Source organism: Panthera uncia, chromosome X (assembly GCF_023721935.1).
Source record: "Panthera uncia isolate 11264 chromosome X, Puncia_PCG_1.0, whole genome shotgun sequence".
In the NCBI taxonomy this organism is placed as follows: Eukaryota; Metazoa; Chordata; class Mammalia; order Carnivora; family Felidae; genus Panthera; species Panthera uncia.
The window spans coordinates 11,005,898-11,024,830 of NC_064817.1; the positions used below are offsets into that span (position 1 = coordinate 11,005,898).

Consider the following 18,933-nt stretch of genomic DNA (forward strand, 5'->3'; position numbering starts at 1 on the left):
AAAATATATGGAAACAAATGAAAATGGAAATACAACAATCCAAATGCTTTGGGACGCAGCGAAGGCAGTCCTGAGAGGAAAATACATTGCCATCCAGGCCTATCTCAAGAAACAAGAAAAATCCCAAATACAAAATCGAACAGCACACCTAAAGGAAATAGAAGCAGAACAGCAAAGACACCCCAAACCCAGCAGAAGAGAAATAATAAAGATTAGAGCAGAAATAAACAATATAGAATCTAAAAAACTGTAGAACAGATCAACGAAACCAAGAGTTGGTTTTTTGAAAAAATAAACAAAATTGGTAAACCTCTAGCCAGGCTCCTTACAAAGAAAAGGGAGATGACCCAAATAGATAAAATCATGAATGAAATGGAATTATTACAATCAATCCCTCAGAAATACAAGCAATTACCGGGGAATATTATGAAAAATTATATGCCAACAAACTGGACAACCTGGAAGAAATGGACAAATTCCTAAGCACCCACACAGTTCCAAAACTCAAACAGGAAGAAATAGAAAGCTTGAACAGACCCATAACCAGCGAAGAAATTGAATCAGTTATCAAAAATCTCCCAACAAATAAGAGTCCTGGACCAGATGGCTTCCCAGGGGAGTTCTACCAGACGTTTAAAGCAGAGATAATACCTATCCTTCTCAAGCTGTTCCAAAAAATAGAAAGGGAAGGAAAACTTCCAGACTCATTCTATGAAGCCAGCATTACTTTGATTCCTAAACCAGACAGAGACCCAGCAAAAAAAGAGAACTACAGGCCAATATCCCTGATGAATATGGATGTAAAAATTCTCTAATAAACATTTTAAAATAATTCCTGTCCAAGGGTGCCTTGGTTTCAGCTCAGGTAATGATCTCACAGTTCATGGGTTCAAACCCCACATCGGGCTCCATGCTGACAGCATGAAGCCTGCCTGGGATTCTCACTCTCTCTCTCTCTCTCTCTCTCTCTCTCTGCCCCTCCCCCACTCACTTGCTCTCTCAAAATAAATAAACTTAAAATAAAAAATAATTCCTGTCCTTTTACTTTTGTTTTTCTTTTTCTTTGCGGAAGAAACTGAGCCTGGTCTGAGTTAAATTTAAGTACTCACAGAAGTTTCAAAAAATTAATATATAAATGATGGACACTAATATAACAGTATCTAAAATAATGAATTTGCTATTTTCTCTTCCATTCTGTGGATGTTGGTTCCTAACATGCTTTTAGATACAGGAAAAAAAAATATGTGAAGACTCATGAATTCATGTATTTATAAGTACGTATGTATTCTGTGGGTCCATAGATACCAAACACCCCAACATAAAACCATCCACGAATTAAATAATTCAAACCATTCCCAATATGTATCCATTTTTAAATGTTTGGATGGAAATGCAAATATCAGATTAATTTTCACTTCAAATCAATAGTAAAACAATTTTTTAAACTTTTAGATCAATCATTTCCAAAGGAGACCATTTTCCTTCAACTTAAAGGATCTACTTAAAGTTTGGGAAATGACCAACCTCGGTTATTAATCAATAGATGCTTATTAAATATGTATAAGACATCGAAACCATGGATACACTGAGATTTAGGTCTTTTGTTGCATTTCAAGTAATCCATAAACAAAGGGGGCAAAAAGACAAAAAGAAAACCAGACTCAAATACAGAGAACACACTGATGATTACCGGGGGTGGGGGTGGGGGGTGAAAGAGGTGAAGGCAATCAGGAGTAACACTGAGTAATGCACAGAATTGTTAACTCATTATATTGTACACCTGAAACTAATAGAACACTGTATGCTAATTAGACTTCAATTGTTAAAGAAATGGAACAAAAATAAAAGCAGAGGAAAAAAAGTAGTCCGCTGCAAAAAAAAAAAAAAAAAATTACCAAGTGACATATTTAATAACCTGGGGCAAATCTTTCACTATTGCCTTTTGAAATGAAGACTTTCATCCCGAATTAGACCCGCAAAGATCACTGTTCTACAGCATTCTAACTTCCCCCACTGTATTTCTGATCTCAATAGAAGAGAATAACTCCACCAGTGGGTGACAGAAATGCTGCTCTGTCAGTGTGACAAATGGCCTTGACCTTTCAAAGGTATCTTCTTGTTCTGTCTAGCCAATGCATCAAGTTTTTAAAGACCTCGATTTGGGGGCGCCTGGGCGGCTCAGTCGGTTAAGCGTCCGACTTCGGCTCAGGTCATGATCTCACAGTTTGTGAGTTTGAGCCCCGCGTCGGGCTCTGTGCTGACAGCTCAGAGCCTGGAGCCTGCTTTACATTCTGTGTCTCCCTCTCTCTCTGCCCCTTCCCTGCTCATGCTGTGTCTCTCTCTGTCTCAAAAATAAAATAAACATTAAAAAAAAAATTTTAAAGACCTCGATTTTACTCTTTTCCCTCATTTCAAAAGTAACTGAGAACACGGGAAGCTAGAATCAACCTGAAGGTTTCTAATGCGATGCTTTTTAAAGTTGCCACCTTTTTTCAATACCTAATGACCTTGAAGTCAGCAGCTCGTCTAGAGTATACTGCTGGCTGTGGGCAGTTATGTTGAATCTTCCATTAGGGATACCATCAGCCTTGGCTTTCAGACACTTTCATAATTTATTTTAGTGGCTGATGTTTTATGGGCTTTGGGAAATGAGCCGCTCTTTCCTAGTAAAGACAAGACATACGCAACGTCCGACTCGTGGAAGTCACCCCTGCAGTCGGAGCCACCAAAACACCAGCAAAGAGTTTCCAGAGAGGCCTGCCGAGGGACCGACTCCCTAGGAAATGCGACATCACAGACAGAAAGGGCGTGGTGAACACTATACCACTGATTCACGCAGATCGGAGCGAGCCCACCAGTTGGTGTGCATTGTGGCGGCCGACTCACCTCTCTTCACTGCCTCGTGGATGGGTGAAGCCAAGTGCGCCTCCAGCTGGGCCTTGGCTCCAAACTCCAGCAGCACGTGGACGCACGCAGCACTGCCGCTCCGGCACGCGTTGAAGAGGGGCGTGGCTCCGTGGACCGTCACTCCGTTGACCTAACGATGAACGAAGAGGCCCAGAGGATTTGCGATTTTTCTCTCACCGTTGCCAAGTGTTTATTCCTATGCATCTGCCTGGAGAAAGTTCCCATGCTGGTGGATGAGCGAGGGAACTCTACATCACTACGGTACCATGTTTTTTAGATGCCAGCAATCTGTCAACTCTCACCTACAAATAATATCCCAAGTGGGACAAAATGGGACAGAGCTTTTCAAATGTATGCATGGGCATTCCGGAGCTTCTTACGAGCCTCCTAACCATGGAGGAGGGGGGCCCGTTTGGTGGTTAGGAGCATGGCCGCTGGTACCATTAGCTCGGGTTCAAATCCCAGCGTTCTCTCTTCTATTTGTTCAGAAGCCTCGGTCGGGTTATTAACTTTCTGTGCCTCAGTTTCCTTACCTGTAAAATGAGGATCATTAAAGACTCTGCCTCATGAAGTTATTGGGTGCGTCAAGTGAGTCACCACATGTTAAACACTAAGAACACTGCCTGGTGCCCGGTGAGCATTTAGTACACAATTGCAACGACAGTTGTTTTCATTGGCCGTTCCTACGGAGCTGACTCCCCATCCCAATCATGAACCAATGTGGTGGGCCCCGAAAGTACTGAGAAGCCAGGTCCCCAAATCTGCGCTTGCAAAAACTCTCCTCAGCAATTTCCCCGCAGTTCTGTCCGTCTTGCCACAAGTTCTCTTACTGGTCTGCTCTAGTCCGTACCGATTGCGTGTGCCAGCAGTGACTCCTAAAGAGATCACGATCAAGCCAAAGGCACAAAGAAAAGAGCCATCAACATGGGGTCTCCGACCACCCTGGGTGCCTTCTAGGGATGCGGGAGGCACCTGAGAAGCAACACAGCTGGAGGGCATCTTTGGGTATTGGCAATAGATTGGCCAGGACATCAGGGGACCAAGGCCTTCCGGTGGTGAGGCTCTTGCCTCAACAACTGAGGATGCGGGCGTGTGGGAATCAGGATCCCAAATTTTCTGGTCTCAGAAACCAACAAAAAAGCTCCCTCTCCACAGTCCCAGGGTAGCCCCCATTATATTGGAAAGTGAAGGAGGAGAGGCTAAGGTGGCGGCGACAGACAAGGACAGGGGAGGTAGTGTGCAAATTCATACAGCCTAGGGATTTTCTAACCTATTTACATTTGTACTGAAAAAATATTTGGTGGAACTGGTTCGATTTGTTGTTACTGAGAATCATCCTCATCCTCAGTCCCGAAGTCTTCTAATTTGATTTCCTCAGTTTCTCAGGTCAGGGCAGCAAACATTTATTGAGCACCTGTTAGGTGCCAGTGTTTCAGAAACAAAGGCGAGTAAGGCAACTTGCGTCTCCTGAACAGGGTGAATTCTATCAGGGAAGACAAACACAGAAAGAGATCATTTTGATACAATAATAAATGCTTGGGGCACTTGGGTGGCTCAGTCAGTTAAGCGTCTGACTTCAGCCCAGGTCAAGATCTCTCCATCTGGGAGTTCGAGCCCCGCGCCGGGCTCTGTGCTGACAGCTCAGAGCCTGGAGCCTGCTTCGGATTCTGTGTCTCCCTCTCTCTGCCCCTCCCCTGCTTGTTCCCTCTGTCTCTCTCTCAAATAAACATTAAAAATGTTTTAAAAAATAATAAATGCTTTCGAGCACCACAGGAGCAAGACAAAAGAGAGTACAGACTTGAGAAATACTGAGGAAGCAAAATTAGCAGGATGTGGTGATTAATTAGTCAGGGAGATGGGAGAAGTAGGATGATCCCAGGTCTGGAACGGGGGAACGCAGGAATGTGTTTCACCTGGCCTCTGAGACCGGGCTACAAGGGGAGCCGGTCCCCCGGGGATGGACATCAGAAGCACAAGTTTCAGATGCACGGAGTTTGAGGCACCCACGGGCCTGCCAAGTTTGAGGAATTTCCTACTGATTGACCAACTCTCTTTTATTCCTTGTCTCCTTCTGATTTAAATGTTAAATAACACAATCTTCACCGACTGTTTCCTCAAAAGATGGCCAAACACAAGGGACTGCGTCTGACTCTATTTTTTTTTTTTTTTTTTTGCCTCCCACAAAAACTCCCAGAGTTGTACCAGCACACACTCCTCCACAACCCGATGTGGTTTGCTATCTCCCGCCAAAGGAAGGAAACGGCCCTCACCCAGCCTCACCCCTTCACTACATGTGAGTTGACTACGCAGTAACTTCAGGAAGCACCACCGCATAAAAACACACGACCACTGTGGCATCGGGAAAATCACTTTGCCCAAGAAAGGCTTTTATATTCAGTTCGACATAGACCCAGCTTCCATATAAAATGCAAAGAACAGCTTCAGTTAAGCACCTAAAAACATTGCCGCTCGTGAAACAACACAAGGACTGAGTTAAAAAGTGGAAATTAGCAACAAAATGGTATCTGGCAACTAAATGAATGTCACTGAGATTTTCAAAAGTTGTAAGTTCACAGTTCTGTTGTGATATCTATTACACACAGCACCTCAGCCACTCATGCTTGAAATAAGGATCCTGGGGGGTGTATGGCATTGTTGAGTCACTATATTGTACACCTGAAACTAATAAAACACTGTATGTTAACTATACCAGAGTTAAAAACGATAATTTAAAACTAAAATAAACATAAAAAAAAGACACATAAGGATAGAATTTTAAAATAAGATAAAGTTAATTCTGTCGGGTTTTTTCAATGTATTACTTATTAAAAGCTTATTTAATTTGATGATTTTGCTCAATAAAAATAGTCGTTGGTTTACGGTGTTGAATTAAGAGCGTTTTTGTTGTCGCTCTTTTAAATTGTACTCTTTCTCATGTTTCACAGTCCATTTCCCGAGATCGGTTTCAGAGAACGCTAGTTTGAGTTGATCTTTTGAAACTCAGCAGGGCAATTTTCAAGGATTCCTGTGAATTACCTCATTAGAATGCTCGCCCACGGGCACAGAGGCTGAAGAGGGGAGTGACCAACCGTGTCTCAGGAATGTGCACGCGGACAGGGCCAGACCTGTCTACACCGCCAGTGGGTGCACAGTCTGGAGGGTAGCGTCTGTTTAGACCCTAGCAGGTGCACCTGGGCAGACAGGGCTGCGGGAGGGGGCGGCGGGGGGAGGGGCGGTACTCACGTGAGCGCCCTTTTCCAATAAGGCTTTAGCGCAGGCCACGTGACCTCCGAGGCACGCCTCGTGGAGCGAAGAGACCCGGTTAATTGTCACGAGGTTCACGTTGACACCCTAGAATTTGGAGAGAAGGGGTCGAGGCTGCGTTAGCAATGCCGGCGACTCCCGGACTTCAGAGTCCGGAGTCCAGCACACAGCGCTCCGGCATTCGTATGCCGTAGTGGCAGCACTGCTCTTGACCGCAACTCCAGGGCATGGAGGAGCCTCTGCAGTACCAGGGTCCGGGGCCAGCGGCTTCTCCTTACCCAGTCCCAGCACGCCCCCCTCCTCTTATGCCTTGTCTTGGAGTCCATGTGACAGATGGGCATGATCAGCCCCGCTGCTGGCCGACTCTGACTTCGTGCCCTGATTTTCACAACTTGGCCCTGACCATCCCCCCGACCCATGACTACCACTTTCTGTGAAAGCAGGAGGTCCCTCTCAGCTTTTCTGAACTGAGTTCTGCTTCTGATTTCCTGCCTCCTAACGGACCCACTGAAAACTTCCGAAACCTAGTGCATGACCCTGAACCCCAAACGCCAACCTAAGTTCCCACGGCCTCCCGCCCCACGTCCCTGGGGCTGGTGGCATCCCTGCTGTGGCCAGCAGCTGGGACTTGCCACTATTGCCCTGTCCCTTCCTCTTAGGGCCTCTCTGTACCTCGTTGGTCCCATCCGTTCTCATGCCCTGAATACGATGTCATTACTCTAGAGCTGTGCTGTATATTTCAATTTGGGTATTTAATACAATTTAGGAAAATTTCCCTGTGTATTATTTCCCTTTAAGAAAAGAAAAACAGGCTGGCCCACAAGGTGGCAGCAGTGTACTAGGAAAAACAAAAAACAAAACTTCCATCTGGTGCAAAGTCAATTCCTGGATTCGTACCCATGTGATGTTGGACGGGCCTGAAAGACCGTCTAGAGTGAGTCACCTTCATTGTGCACGAGAAAACGGAGAGGCAGAAAGTTCAAACTATTACTAAGACTTAAGGCTCCCCCAGCCGTCGATGACAGCCAGCACGATAGGAGCTTCTCATCCCTGGTTTCCTGCTCTACTCCACCACACTGTATGTGAAATAAAGTAAAAAATAAAATAAAAGAATACATTTTTTTACTAGTGTGTAAGGGTAAAGAAGTGTGCATGCACTGAGAAAAAGCTCAACTTCCCTCTGAAGAGCACTCCTGACACATTTAAGCACACTGGTTTACAGAAATCAACATGCTTATGAAGTATACTTAAAAATAAAGTCGGGGGTGGGGGACACCTGGGTGGCTCAGTCGGTTGAGCGGCCGACTCTTGATTTCAGCCCAGGTGAGGATCTCACAGTTTGTGAGTTCGAGCCCTGCTTCGGGCTCTGCGCTGACGGCACAGAGCATGCTTGGGATTCTCTCCTCTCTGTCCCTGCACCACGTGCGTTCTCTCTCTCTCTCTCTCAAAAATAAACAAACATAAAAAAAATAATAAGTACTAAATACAATGTGGGATCCTGGATTGGGGCCTGGAAGAGAAAAAGGACTCTGTGGGAAAACTGGTGTGATCTCAATAGTCTGCAGTTTAGTTAATGGTATTGTAACAATGTTAATTTCTTATGTTTTACTAAAGTACCATGGTTATGTAATATTAGCACTAGGGGAAGTTGGGTGAAGCATAGGCATCTGGGAGCTGTCTGTACGCTCTTTGCAACTCTTCTTTATTTTTTTAAAAAAATGTTTATTTATTTTTGAGAGAGAGCACAAGCAGGGGATGGGGCAGAGAGAGAGCGGGAGACACAGAATCCGAAGCAGGCTCCAGGCTCCGAGCTGGCAGCACAGAGCCCGATGCGGGGCTCGAACCCACGAACCGTGAGATCACGACCTGGGCCGAAGTCGGAAGCTTGACCGACTGAGCCACTGGGCACCCCACGACTCTTCTTTAAAATTATTCCAAAATTAAACGTTTATTAAGAAATACTACTAAAAGTGTTGAAGTGGGAGACTAAGAGGGAGGAGGCGGATGCCAGACTTTTCACTATGTACCTTTTAGTATCACTTTAATCTTTGAACGATGTGAATATATTACGTGCAAAAAAATAATCAAATTTTAAAGTGCTTAGAAATAAATAAGCAAGTGATAAAAATCAAGCACAAAAGCCATTTGATTACTACTGGCAGTACTGTTTTCCTTTTGCCTCTACTTCCTTAAGAAGTGACACAACTCATAAAAAAGAAAGCAAAAAAAAAAAAAGCGCACCCGTGTGCACGTGTGTGCGCATGTGAAAATGGTAAGGAAGCCAGGTTCGGTGGTAGCTAGGATGTAGAAAAAAGATACAATAAATCACCTCCTCTATACACACGTAGATTCTAAAACAACGTCAATGGAGCATGTACACTTTTGTTCATTCATTTTACAAATATTGACTAAGCCGTTACTCATTGTTCAAGGTGCTAGGGGTACAGTCATAAATAAAATAGTCTTAATAAGTAAGACTTTAATAAATCTTCCCAAAGAGTAACATCTACCCACGTCAACCCATTGTAAATTTGCTCTTGAAATACCGTATCAGGGGAGGCGGACTCTAAGGTGGCCCCCAGCGATCCCCGATTCCTTGTACTGGCTCACTCTGTAATCCCCTCCCCTGGCGTGCGGGCTGGATCTATCGACTCACATCTAATGAATAGAATATGGCAGAAGTGATGGGATGCCATTTTGGAGATTAGGTTATACTAAGACTTGCTTCTAAGGCACTGTCTCCCGCTCTCTCCGGGGGAAGCCAGCTGCCATTTCGTGACTCGGCCCTGTGGAGAGGCCTTTGTGACAAGGGGTTGAAGCTGGCCAACAAGCAGATGCGTGAGCTTGGAAGCGGATCCTCCCCGCTCGAGCTGTGAGGTGACCGCGACCCCAGCCGATACTCCGCTGCCTGCAAGAGACTCAGAGCCAGAACCACCTGCCAGGCTGCCCCTCGGCCCATAGAAACCGTGACAATCCGCACTCGTTGTTTTCAGCCACTGTGTTTTGAGGTCATTTGTTATGCGGTAATAGCTGACTAATGCAACTTCGGGGCCGTTGTTACCAAGGAACACTGGGAGAGCACAGGGTGAGTTAGTGCAACAAAGATTTGAAGGCACGTACCGTCACCCTCACAGGGAAACTGCCTATGGGGTAAAGGCAGGCCCGGAGGGGGAAGGAGGGCGCTGGGCGGAAGACATGAGCCAGATTCCCAAGAAAGGAGAGGCAGGAGGAACAAACGGTTGAGCTGCAGAGAATACATACAGCGAGCCTGGCTGTGCGGGGAGCCAGATGGGGCAAGCAAGACTCCGCTTCAGTCAAAGCTCGTAAAGCATGACGCTGGTGATCGCAAAGGCACACAGGTTCAAGTCTGGTTCACTTACTTGTGCAATTAAAGTTTTAAGGGCCAGTAAGCGCCCCTGGGCCGCAGCTTCATGAAGTGGGGATCGATCAGCCCAGCAATCTGCAACACAAATCAAGCTCAGAGTCAAGGTCTGGAGTCTTCTTCCGGGCAGCTCAGTCGTGCTGCCCACCCACCGTAAGAGGAGGTTTGGAGAAGAGGAGGGAAGCTTGGACCACGCACCAGGCTCTTTCAGCAGCCACTTTCAGGGTGACAAGCCACTGAGTATATGGTCCATCCATTTAGTGGTGTGTGTGGAGAGGGAACACGTAACATCTCTCTCACCCTTTCGGGCGGGGGGCGGTTTTAATAAGCAATAGGCTGAGTTTGAATACATATTCTCGGAGCTGGAGTCTGATAGCTCCAAACAAGGCAAAGTGAGGGGCAAAGCTGGTGGACAGGCCTCTCTGCTTTCATCTTTACCCTGCCTCTTACCCTCACCTCTACCCTGAAAATGCAACAGCTTGTACCCCATGAAGGAGGCCTGAGAATCAGGGGAAATGGGTTTGCTCTCAATTCCCTAGGTAATTAAATGTCTCTCTTTCATTTAGGTGATGAGGCATATCTATTCCCATGACGCAGAATATGGCTTTTCAGATGACACAATCTTCCACACTTTTCGGTGGGCAGTTAAGCGTGATGGCTAAGCCCAGAGCCAGCGGGGCCACAGGGCCTGGGTTCAAGTCCCACCTCGACCACGTTCTGCCAAGAAGGGCAAGTTCCTAAAATTATTTCCACGTCAATTTCGTGATCTGTGAAATGGGAGTACAGTAATTTAGTACTTAGCAAGGGCTTAGGTCTCTAAGTAGGCCAATAAAGCACATCCATAATGTCAGGTACTCAAGCAATCTGTGAGTAAAAAGTACACACGCTGGGGCAGTGCCCTAAGGGGCAGCTTCAGAACAGCCTCACAAATATTTCTTTTCCTGTAATTGCTGGTCGGTAAACAAGACTGACCAGCTCCAGTGGGCATTTGCGAAGTAACCCTCTTAAAACACGCCAAAGAGCAAATCACTTGTTTCGGAAGGCCTGTCCCAGTTTGTAAAATTTCAAATATGATCGTGCTCTTCATACACCGAGAAGCATGTCGTACGGTTCGGATTTCACACAAAAGGCCCGTCTCATCAACCTGTTCTAGGTGATCCTGATGGTGCCAAGAATCCAGGTGTTCCTCTTCCTGCAACCCGGGTGGAAGCAACCCCATCAACGCTAGGACTACGTGAATGCGAAATAGCTCGAGGCCGCAAGGACGGAGTGACTTTTCCAGCAGATGGGAACCAGGGCTGTCGACATTTCAGTGGGCCCTCTTCTTAGGCCGAAACTCACTTCTTACCGTCTCGTAACCTCTGCGTTATGAAAAGGGGGAAGCCTAGAATGGACTCTACGGGGTTGGACTCAAGTTGGAGCAGTCGGTATGAAAATGTGATTTTCAACGTGTGGATTTATATTTGCACCATTGTAACAAGGTCTTGGAGAAATGGCTGATTCCAGGGCCGGGCCAGGAAAAACGTAAGATAAAGGTGGCCTCGAACACCTTGTGCCAGGAAGACAGTGAATGATGGGACGTGTCAAAAAGACGCAGGAGCTGGCTCGAAGGGGCTTCCACTGGTCAAATATGGGATGCCTTCAGCATCCAAATACAAAGTGATGGTAGGAGATTATACCCTATCAAAGAAAATAGGAATCTATAAGTACTGACTGATAGAGATTAATATACAAATAGCAAGGAGGAAGCTCGTCCTCATAGTACGACACCAACTTGGAAATGTGGAAGAAACGGTAGAATCTGGCTCCAGTGATCTCCTCACAAAATAACTACTAGTTATAAAAGAAACACAGGCGATTTTACAGTAGCACCAAACTGTAGACACCACCTTACCCAGCGGATCAAAGTTAATGTCAGAAGTGACGGAACAAATCGGCCCGGTGTGCCATGCCATGGAATGCAACGGGCGACATCATGTACTATCGGAAGGAATGCGATGGGAGAAATACACGCAGCATCTGTGATCTTCCTGCTCAAGATGCATAACCCAAATCTAATCTTGAGGACACTGTGAGCCAACTCAAACTGGGGGCCGTTCTCTAAAATACCTGGCCTGTAACTTGTTCGAGGAGGGACAGAGGAACCGTTCCAGACTGAAGAAGGCTGATGAGACACAACGTCTAAAGGCAATATTTGCTCTCAAGGACATTATTAGGAAAGTTGGGTAAATATGAATGGGGTCTCTGGGCAAAGAGAAGTGGGAATTCTTGGTACCACTCTTGGGCCTTTTCTGTCACTTCAAAGTGGGTTCCAAGATTTAAAAGTGTGTGTGTGTGTGTGTGTGTGTGTACACACACATATGTAAGTTGGAACTAATTTATATATAATTAAGTATACACACACACATACATATACTCACTGGTGTTTTCGTACTCCTGATATGAAAGTGCAATGCTTTGATAAGAAAAATGGATACAAATTTTAACATGAAAAAATACTGTTTGTGCCTCCACTTGTTCCTGAGTCAGTTAAAAGCTGACGAATTTGAAAATCTCTTTGGACATTTATAATTTGCATAAGCTGGGAATCATGACATAATGAATGCATATAATCCTCGATTAGTCAGCCTTGGTTTTCTTCTAATACATCTTCACCTCGTTCAATATGAACCGTGTATCAGACATGCTACAGTCTTGCCTAATCGCTCTTGGAAGTGGACTTGGGCCCTGGGGTTAGGAGGTCAGTCTTCATCCACGGATGTCCCTAGAACCTTGACCCGTGTAAGGAGCAAACCTACAGCCGTGGCTCTGTTATGCCCTTGTTCCAACAACAGCCAGTGAACCCGAGTCACCCGAAAGTACAGTAAGTATTTGATTCAAAAATCAGAACAAGATTTACAGTAACTAGCTATCGTGAAATTAGAATACTAACACAACGTGGCTTTATTATTTTTACAACTTACTTCCAAGTGGCCTGTGGGGGTCCCCTTTCCTTCTGAGAAGCAGGAACCCTAACTCCATCTTCGTCCTCTTTCTAGTAATTTCTCTTCCTCACCAGTCCCGTAAGACCCACTCCGCACATACAACCTGGATAGATCTCGAAACCTAATGTCGAGTGAAGGAAGCCAGACACAGGAGGGCACGTGCTGTGTGATCCCTTTCCGTAACATACAAAAGGGGGCCAAACTCACCTGGGGTCAAAAGGACCCCAAGGAGGGGTGGGGGCTGATGGGAAGAGGAACCAGTGGGGGCCATGCTGATAATATGCAGTGTCTTGCTCCGGGGAGCTGGTACCTGATCGTGCTCACTTTGTGAAAATTCATCCAGATGTTCGCTTAGAATTTGTGCCCTTGTCTGTATTTACAAAGTTCTTCAATCGAGAGATTTGAAAACGACCAGTGTACTGGTCAGTCCACTTTGGAAAGATAATCTCCTCTCCTCTACCTCCTCCGGGGGCAGGGGATGGCCCTCTCTGCCACGCCAGCAGCTGCGGACAGAAGAGCAGCGTGTCCCCATAGGTGTTCCCACCTCCTTCTTCTGGGTGCCAGCTCCCCTTGTGGTTTGGGGGTGGGGAGAAGAGAGAGGGAGGACGTCTCCCCAGGGAAGTGGAAGACGAGGCCGGTCTCGCTCGCTGGCTGCCTCAACTGCAGGTGTCACTCCTGGTCTGCGGGCTTGCCCTTCCTACCGGGGCTCACTTCCAGGCCCCCTTCCTGTTCACTGGCATTCGGCCCCCTCGCCTCCTGTCCCCTGTCAACGCAGCGCCCTCGGACACCCCGAGCTCCCACCCCATGTCATGGCAAGCCTACGGGGCCATATTCTTGTCCACCCAGAAAGCAGGAAGAGAGCAGGGCTGGGCTTCCTTCTCACCACGCCACTGCCCTCTTCCCGCTGGACAGGCCCAGCGGACAGGTCCGGAAGTTGCCCCGGCTGACTTCCAACTTGACAGGGAGGTACCAAGCTCCCCTGCTTTCAGAGGCCCCTTATCTAAACTCGTATTTCTCCCGGAGCCCCTGCCCTTGGCCCTCGAGAGAGGAGGGAAGGGAAGAGCCTCGCGTCGTGAACCGGAACACCCCAAAACGCACGGCAACCCATTTGCCCCACGTAACGAGACCTCACTTCCAGTATTGGCAGAAAGAGTACCGAATTCCAAGGTTTTGTGACCTAGAACGCACCCTGCTCTGGTGTTAAGAACCGCTGGGTTGAGATCCCACCTAACCTCAGGGTAGGTTTCTTGGCCGGGGATCCTTCGCTCTATCCGCCATCTCCCCATACATAGCATGAAATGAATCCATTCGTATCCCCTTCGATGTAGAAATCCTCTGTTTCCCCACTGGAAACAAACCCGCTCTCCAGGAAGCCACCTTCCCGGTCCCATTGTTTTCCAGCACTTGCGTCAAAGGGCCTAGAGTTTTCACACAAAACCCTTTCCAGCAACTCAGCCATGGTGGGTTCTCCTGCTTTCCTCTTATTCCCAACACACAGTGTCTCGCTCTTACCGTTCTTGTTTCGCAAATTGGAGCTAATTGTGAGAAATTAAGGATTGAAGTTACTTGGCAGCTAGGGAGTTTTTCCATTCCTTTCAGGAAACATCAACTAAGCTCTCCAAATAAGTGAGCGCCTAAGTAGGACTCAAGCCTTCTCTCCTAAGGCAGTCTATTTTTAGTTCTTGGGCAGACTGCCTGTGTCACGGGGCTGCAGGCACATTAGGAAGATAGTTTACTGGACAAATATGTTTACTTGTTCCTGATGAAGTGTATGGAAAATGTTCAAGTGCATTTTCATCCCCCCCCCCCCCCGGTGGACTTTTTCTCAGAATATGACAGCTCCTAAAACCACACATTTCAGTAACAAAATCGGTTCTGAGGGGATACAGTTGTCTGACTGCCAAGTATTCAAGATAAAAACCTGTATTATTACTATTATTATTAAATTTTTTTTTTTTTTGCAATTTCCTCCTTCCTGATTCTGACAAGTATTTGAGCTTACCGGTTTATTACTTTTAAAGAACCCCCTAACTGGTTATAATCTCTAGTGCACGTGGAACAATCTTTAGTCTCTTTATTCAAGTTCCAAAATCATACGAAGCAATATCTTCTCCTGTAGCACTTATCAGAGAAAACACATTCAAGAGGAACCTCAATTTTGAACCAAAATATACACAGGAGCCTAGCAGAATTAATGATTTAAGTAAAACAAAGGTAATTGGAAAAAGTCACATTATAATAAATTTCCTGAGATACCTAAAATATTAGAATACGATTGAGTTAAAGTGCACGCTTTCTAGAACACTCGATTCCAGTCAGGAGATGCACCATGGTCAATGAACACCTATTTGCAGGGTGTTAGAAGGTTCCTCTGAGCCCATCAGGAGCAGGAGAGCTGAGCTAAAGGTAACAGTTGGTGTGGGCACACCCCCTGCTGAGGGCTGGTTGTCCAAATTTGGGAAAGCCGGCCGGCACCTGTGATGTGTCGCCATGAAGACGACGGCTGGGCCAAGGCTTGAGAGGACAACCAGCAAGACTGAACAAGAGTAGAAGGCTAGGTAGATGGTTTGGCAAGAAGGGACCAAAAGCAGGAAAAACCTGCTGGTAGGGGAAGGGTAGGAAAAAGGAGTCAGGGGGATGAGTCAGACAGAGGCAGGGCCATCAAATCAAAGTGAGGCTTCTGAATTTAGAACAAGGACAACTCATTTTAAGCCTTAACATTTAGACTGACACGGATCTTTTAGATTTGGCTTAACATAAACATTAAAAAAAAAAAAAAGAATACAACAGTTCCCAATCTCGTATCTGCAAATGTAAAATCACCCAAATTTTGAAAACCAAGCTTTTTCCCAAGTTTGATGCAAACTCCTTTGGCAGCGAAGCATGGTAAGGACTCAGGTTAAGAGATTTTTTCTTTTTAATTTGTATTTCAAAATATCCAATATAATACAGAATGTTTGATTTGGGGAGGCGGCTCGAGGCCCTGTTGGGAGTGCCGTGTAATATACACTATAAACACTGTGTAATCTTCCTAGTAGCCCCCAAACTCCTGAATCCTGGACCACGTCTGGCCCGAGGGTTGTGAAAACAGATTATCAACCTGTATCTATACTCTATTTTTATCAAGTTTGATGACCAAGCCCTGTACTAAATACAGCTTCAATTCTGGCCAGATTGGCAAAGGCAGAAAAATCATATACCGCATCTGTCAGGAATAAGTACCTGCAGAGCGATCTGAGGGCTGAAGGTGGGCTCCAGCGATCCATCCGGTGCTCTAGACGTCGTGCCAAGGGCTAATGACAATGTTTTCAACTTAAATACGAGTGTGTGTGTGTGTGTGTGTGTGTGTGTGTGTATGTAGATATATATATATGTATACACATATATACACACACACGTGTATATGTATATGTATATATACATACACACACACATATATATATATATATACACACACACATTATTGACAAATCACACAAAGAAGCCTGAAAAATAAAACAGCCAACCTGGTTTAACTCAGGTCTGGTAAGTTATCTACAAATTTAATAGTTTAAGCCACAAAGACATATTGACCAATGTATTCCAGAATGTGAATTCCAGAAAAAAAAAAAATCCAGATTTTATAGCCCCCAAAATGATATTTAATGAGGGATATGATGCTAGGTTTAGCTTCCAAAAGAAAGCGTGCCAGGACCTATGACAGGCTAAATAAACCCTGCCCTGGGTGAGTTTTTTTACTGCTCTCCCCTTGTTTCTGACAGCTCTGTTCAAGAAATTTAACCTTGGGCTGAGACTTTTCTAAGTCAATTAGCTAACTTACTGATTAAATGTCACATATTTTCCCAACAGACATCTGTCTGACCAGTGAGCAGCAAAGATAATTTCTGGTTGCACAAGATTTTGTTCTTTCTTTTTAATACATCTAGCTTGAAGAATATAGCATCTGACTGCTAACAGTGTCAGAAGAAAAAAAACCCAGTTTCTGGCATGTTACGGCCTGCATTATCATAGAAAGCCTTATTTACCACCTCTGGATATCCTATCATATACACGTATGGGGGGGGATGTGTATTTGTATACACATACAGCCATCCACACACGTAGATATGTATACATAGGAAGGAAATTAAACTGAAAAATTAACATGTACTATTCTCTCCCAGTCCCTGCCTTGTTAATGATATTCAAAAGATACGTTTTTGACTTTATAACATGACATTACTTGCAAATTAAATGAGTATTATCCTAGGAGCTTGAACAAATAAAGGCATTTGAGCTAAGGAATGAGTGAGCTCTATTTAAGAGATTTGTATTACAGTTCTAGACCCAAATCCAAACCATGCTTACATGGGTTTTGACTATTATAAAACCTTTTTAAGAGCGTACTTAATTAAGGACGACAAAGACAGAAACAATGCACGTGAGCAACAGGAGAAAACATTCTCAACACGCTCTTGCAATAACGACTTTGTTGGATTTGACCTCATTTAAACCATGAGGATCATGTATCTCTGAGAATACCAAAATTGTGTTACTGAAACTCTCACAAAGCCCTGTTCATATTTACATATCAAATTAGAAAATACGATTTTCAGATCACACTTAACTTGAAACTAAACAGAAGCTTTTTTTTTTTTTTTTTTTTTTGTTAACCAGTCTAAGCAACGTACCTCCCTGAAATGTGTGACAAATGTAATCCCCAAAAGAAACCTCTTTCCACATTCCGGGCCTTCTGACACTTCCTGAAACTTCACGACTCTCCTCATTTCCCCCAGTTAATTGAAGCATTCTGATGCTTTATCTTTGGAGGTCTTATTTCTTTGGATACTGCTGTTATCTAGCGTCTTCAAAGTTGTCTGGCATATTGGAATCACACAGCCTAAGTCTATTTTGAAAGAGAATCCTGGGTGCAAATTGAAATGGACGCTAGATAAAGAATGATGTCATCCTGGAAACCCCTATGAACGCTAAAAATAACAGAGGGAAAATCTGAACTCTGTTTACGAATAAATACTCCTCTCTCAAGTGACAAGCCCAGCAGCAACAAGTGTATCTGATTCATTTACTTTTGTGGCATCTCACGACAATTAAGGTGAATCATTTCTGGAGAGAAACGGAGACGAAATCCTACAAAGCAGGACAGTTTAAAACGTTTCACCCAAATGTTGGCATTTCACACGAGTAAAAGCCGCGTCGTGAAGGATTTTTCCTGCCAGTGACAAGTGGCTAATCGATTCGCACTGCAAACGACAACACAAAAATATACATAGCATGCCACAGCTGCTGCTTGAAATCAGATATATTGGTCGTTCTATTTCCGGAGGGGACCCGGTCTTGTTAGAATGCATTGTTAAACTTTGTTGAAAAATATTAAAGAAAATCCCCTATCGGTAATTTTTCAGGTTAGTGGAAACGAGATTTCTCCAAATACTCTTAAAAAGCCACTACCCTAGTTCCTTCTTAAATAATAACCACTAATAATAATAGTACTACGAACTTGCAAAAATAAAGCTGAAACTCCTTCACAAACCGGTGCTGTAGTTTCTAAAAGTACCCACACAAAGCCAAACCACAAATAAAATCCACCCTCCAGAAATATCATTCGTACGAATCATCTAGGAGGTTTTTGGTTTTTTTTTTAAGTGTTGAGAACACACGCGTGTGATTTTACCTGAAATTCCACCATAGATCTCTTCTGCTATCCTAGCCGCTTCTTTTCTATTTCCTTTGACGATATAGAAATGAGTTAGGAGAGCCAAAAACACTTTGATTAAAAGTTTGAAGAAAAAAAAAGTGGCAAACATTGTAACAAAAATGTTTTTAAAGCCATAGGAAACAGGACCATCTTCCATTTTGGCTTGCACTCTCTACAGGTTCTTGGTGCTGCAAAATTACACTGAGTTATAATTGGTATCATATGACATCTATTTTCAACTTTCTAGCTCTTGGTGCTCTGTTACTGAGAACTCGTGTGTACCTTCTAAGCTAACTGTGATTTGGAGGCTGCATGTGCTGACTTCCATAGCCATGTGAAATGAACTAAAGAAACTTCCTTTTAGACCTACATTCCTCAGTGCTATTTAACCAACGGGATTCCTGTCCACATCTTTTTGATCCCTCAATCCCAATTTGTGCTGCAGTATGTTGGAAGGCAGTATCGGAAAGATAAAACAAACTTGTCAGATCCCATGGTGACGAAGCGAGTCATTTGAAGTGGAAAGTACCGGCCCCAGAGCATTTCATTTTCTCTTCATTCTCAGGTTTATGGGAGATAATGGCCCGATCTAAAATATGACCGGTTAAAAAAAGGCCATTTACTCTAAGGCGGTACTTAATAAAAGGCTCATCTCGGATGCCTGTCCAAGTGGATGTGTCGGATTGAAAGCATTAGACCAC

The 18,933-nt window shown here is 44.7% G+C and overlaps 1 protein-coding gene across 3 annotated transcripts in view; it reads right to left on the reverse strand.

The window, feature by feature from the left end:
- ASB11 (ankyrin repeat and SOCS box containing 11) overlaps nt 1-18,533 on the reverse strand; it is a 25,766-nt gene extending 7,233 nt beyond the window's left edge. For 2 of the 3 annotated variants that reach the window (XM_049643474.1, XM_049643472.1), the window contains exons 1-4: nt 18,209-18,533; nt 9,552-9,631; nt 6,151-6,258; nt 2,887-3,037 (exon numbers count right to left, since the gene is read on the reverse strand). In XM_049643474.1, coding sequence (XP_049499431.1) covers nt 2,887-3,037; nt 6,151-6,258; nt 9,552-9,631; nt 18,209-18,389 — 520 coding nt within the window. In that variant the 5' untranslated portion in view covers nt 18,390-18,533. Of the gene's footprint in view, nt 1-2,886; nt 3,038-6,150; nt 6,259-9,551; nt 9,632-17,207 lie in introns of all 3 variants that reach the window. The other variant, XM_049643475.1, reaches the window with a different exon arrangement.
- Between the last annotated feature and the right edge of the window lie 400 nt (nt 18,534-18,933).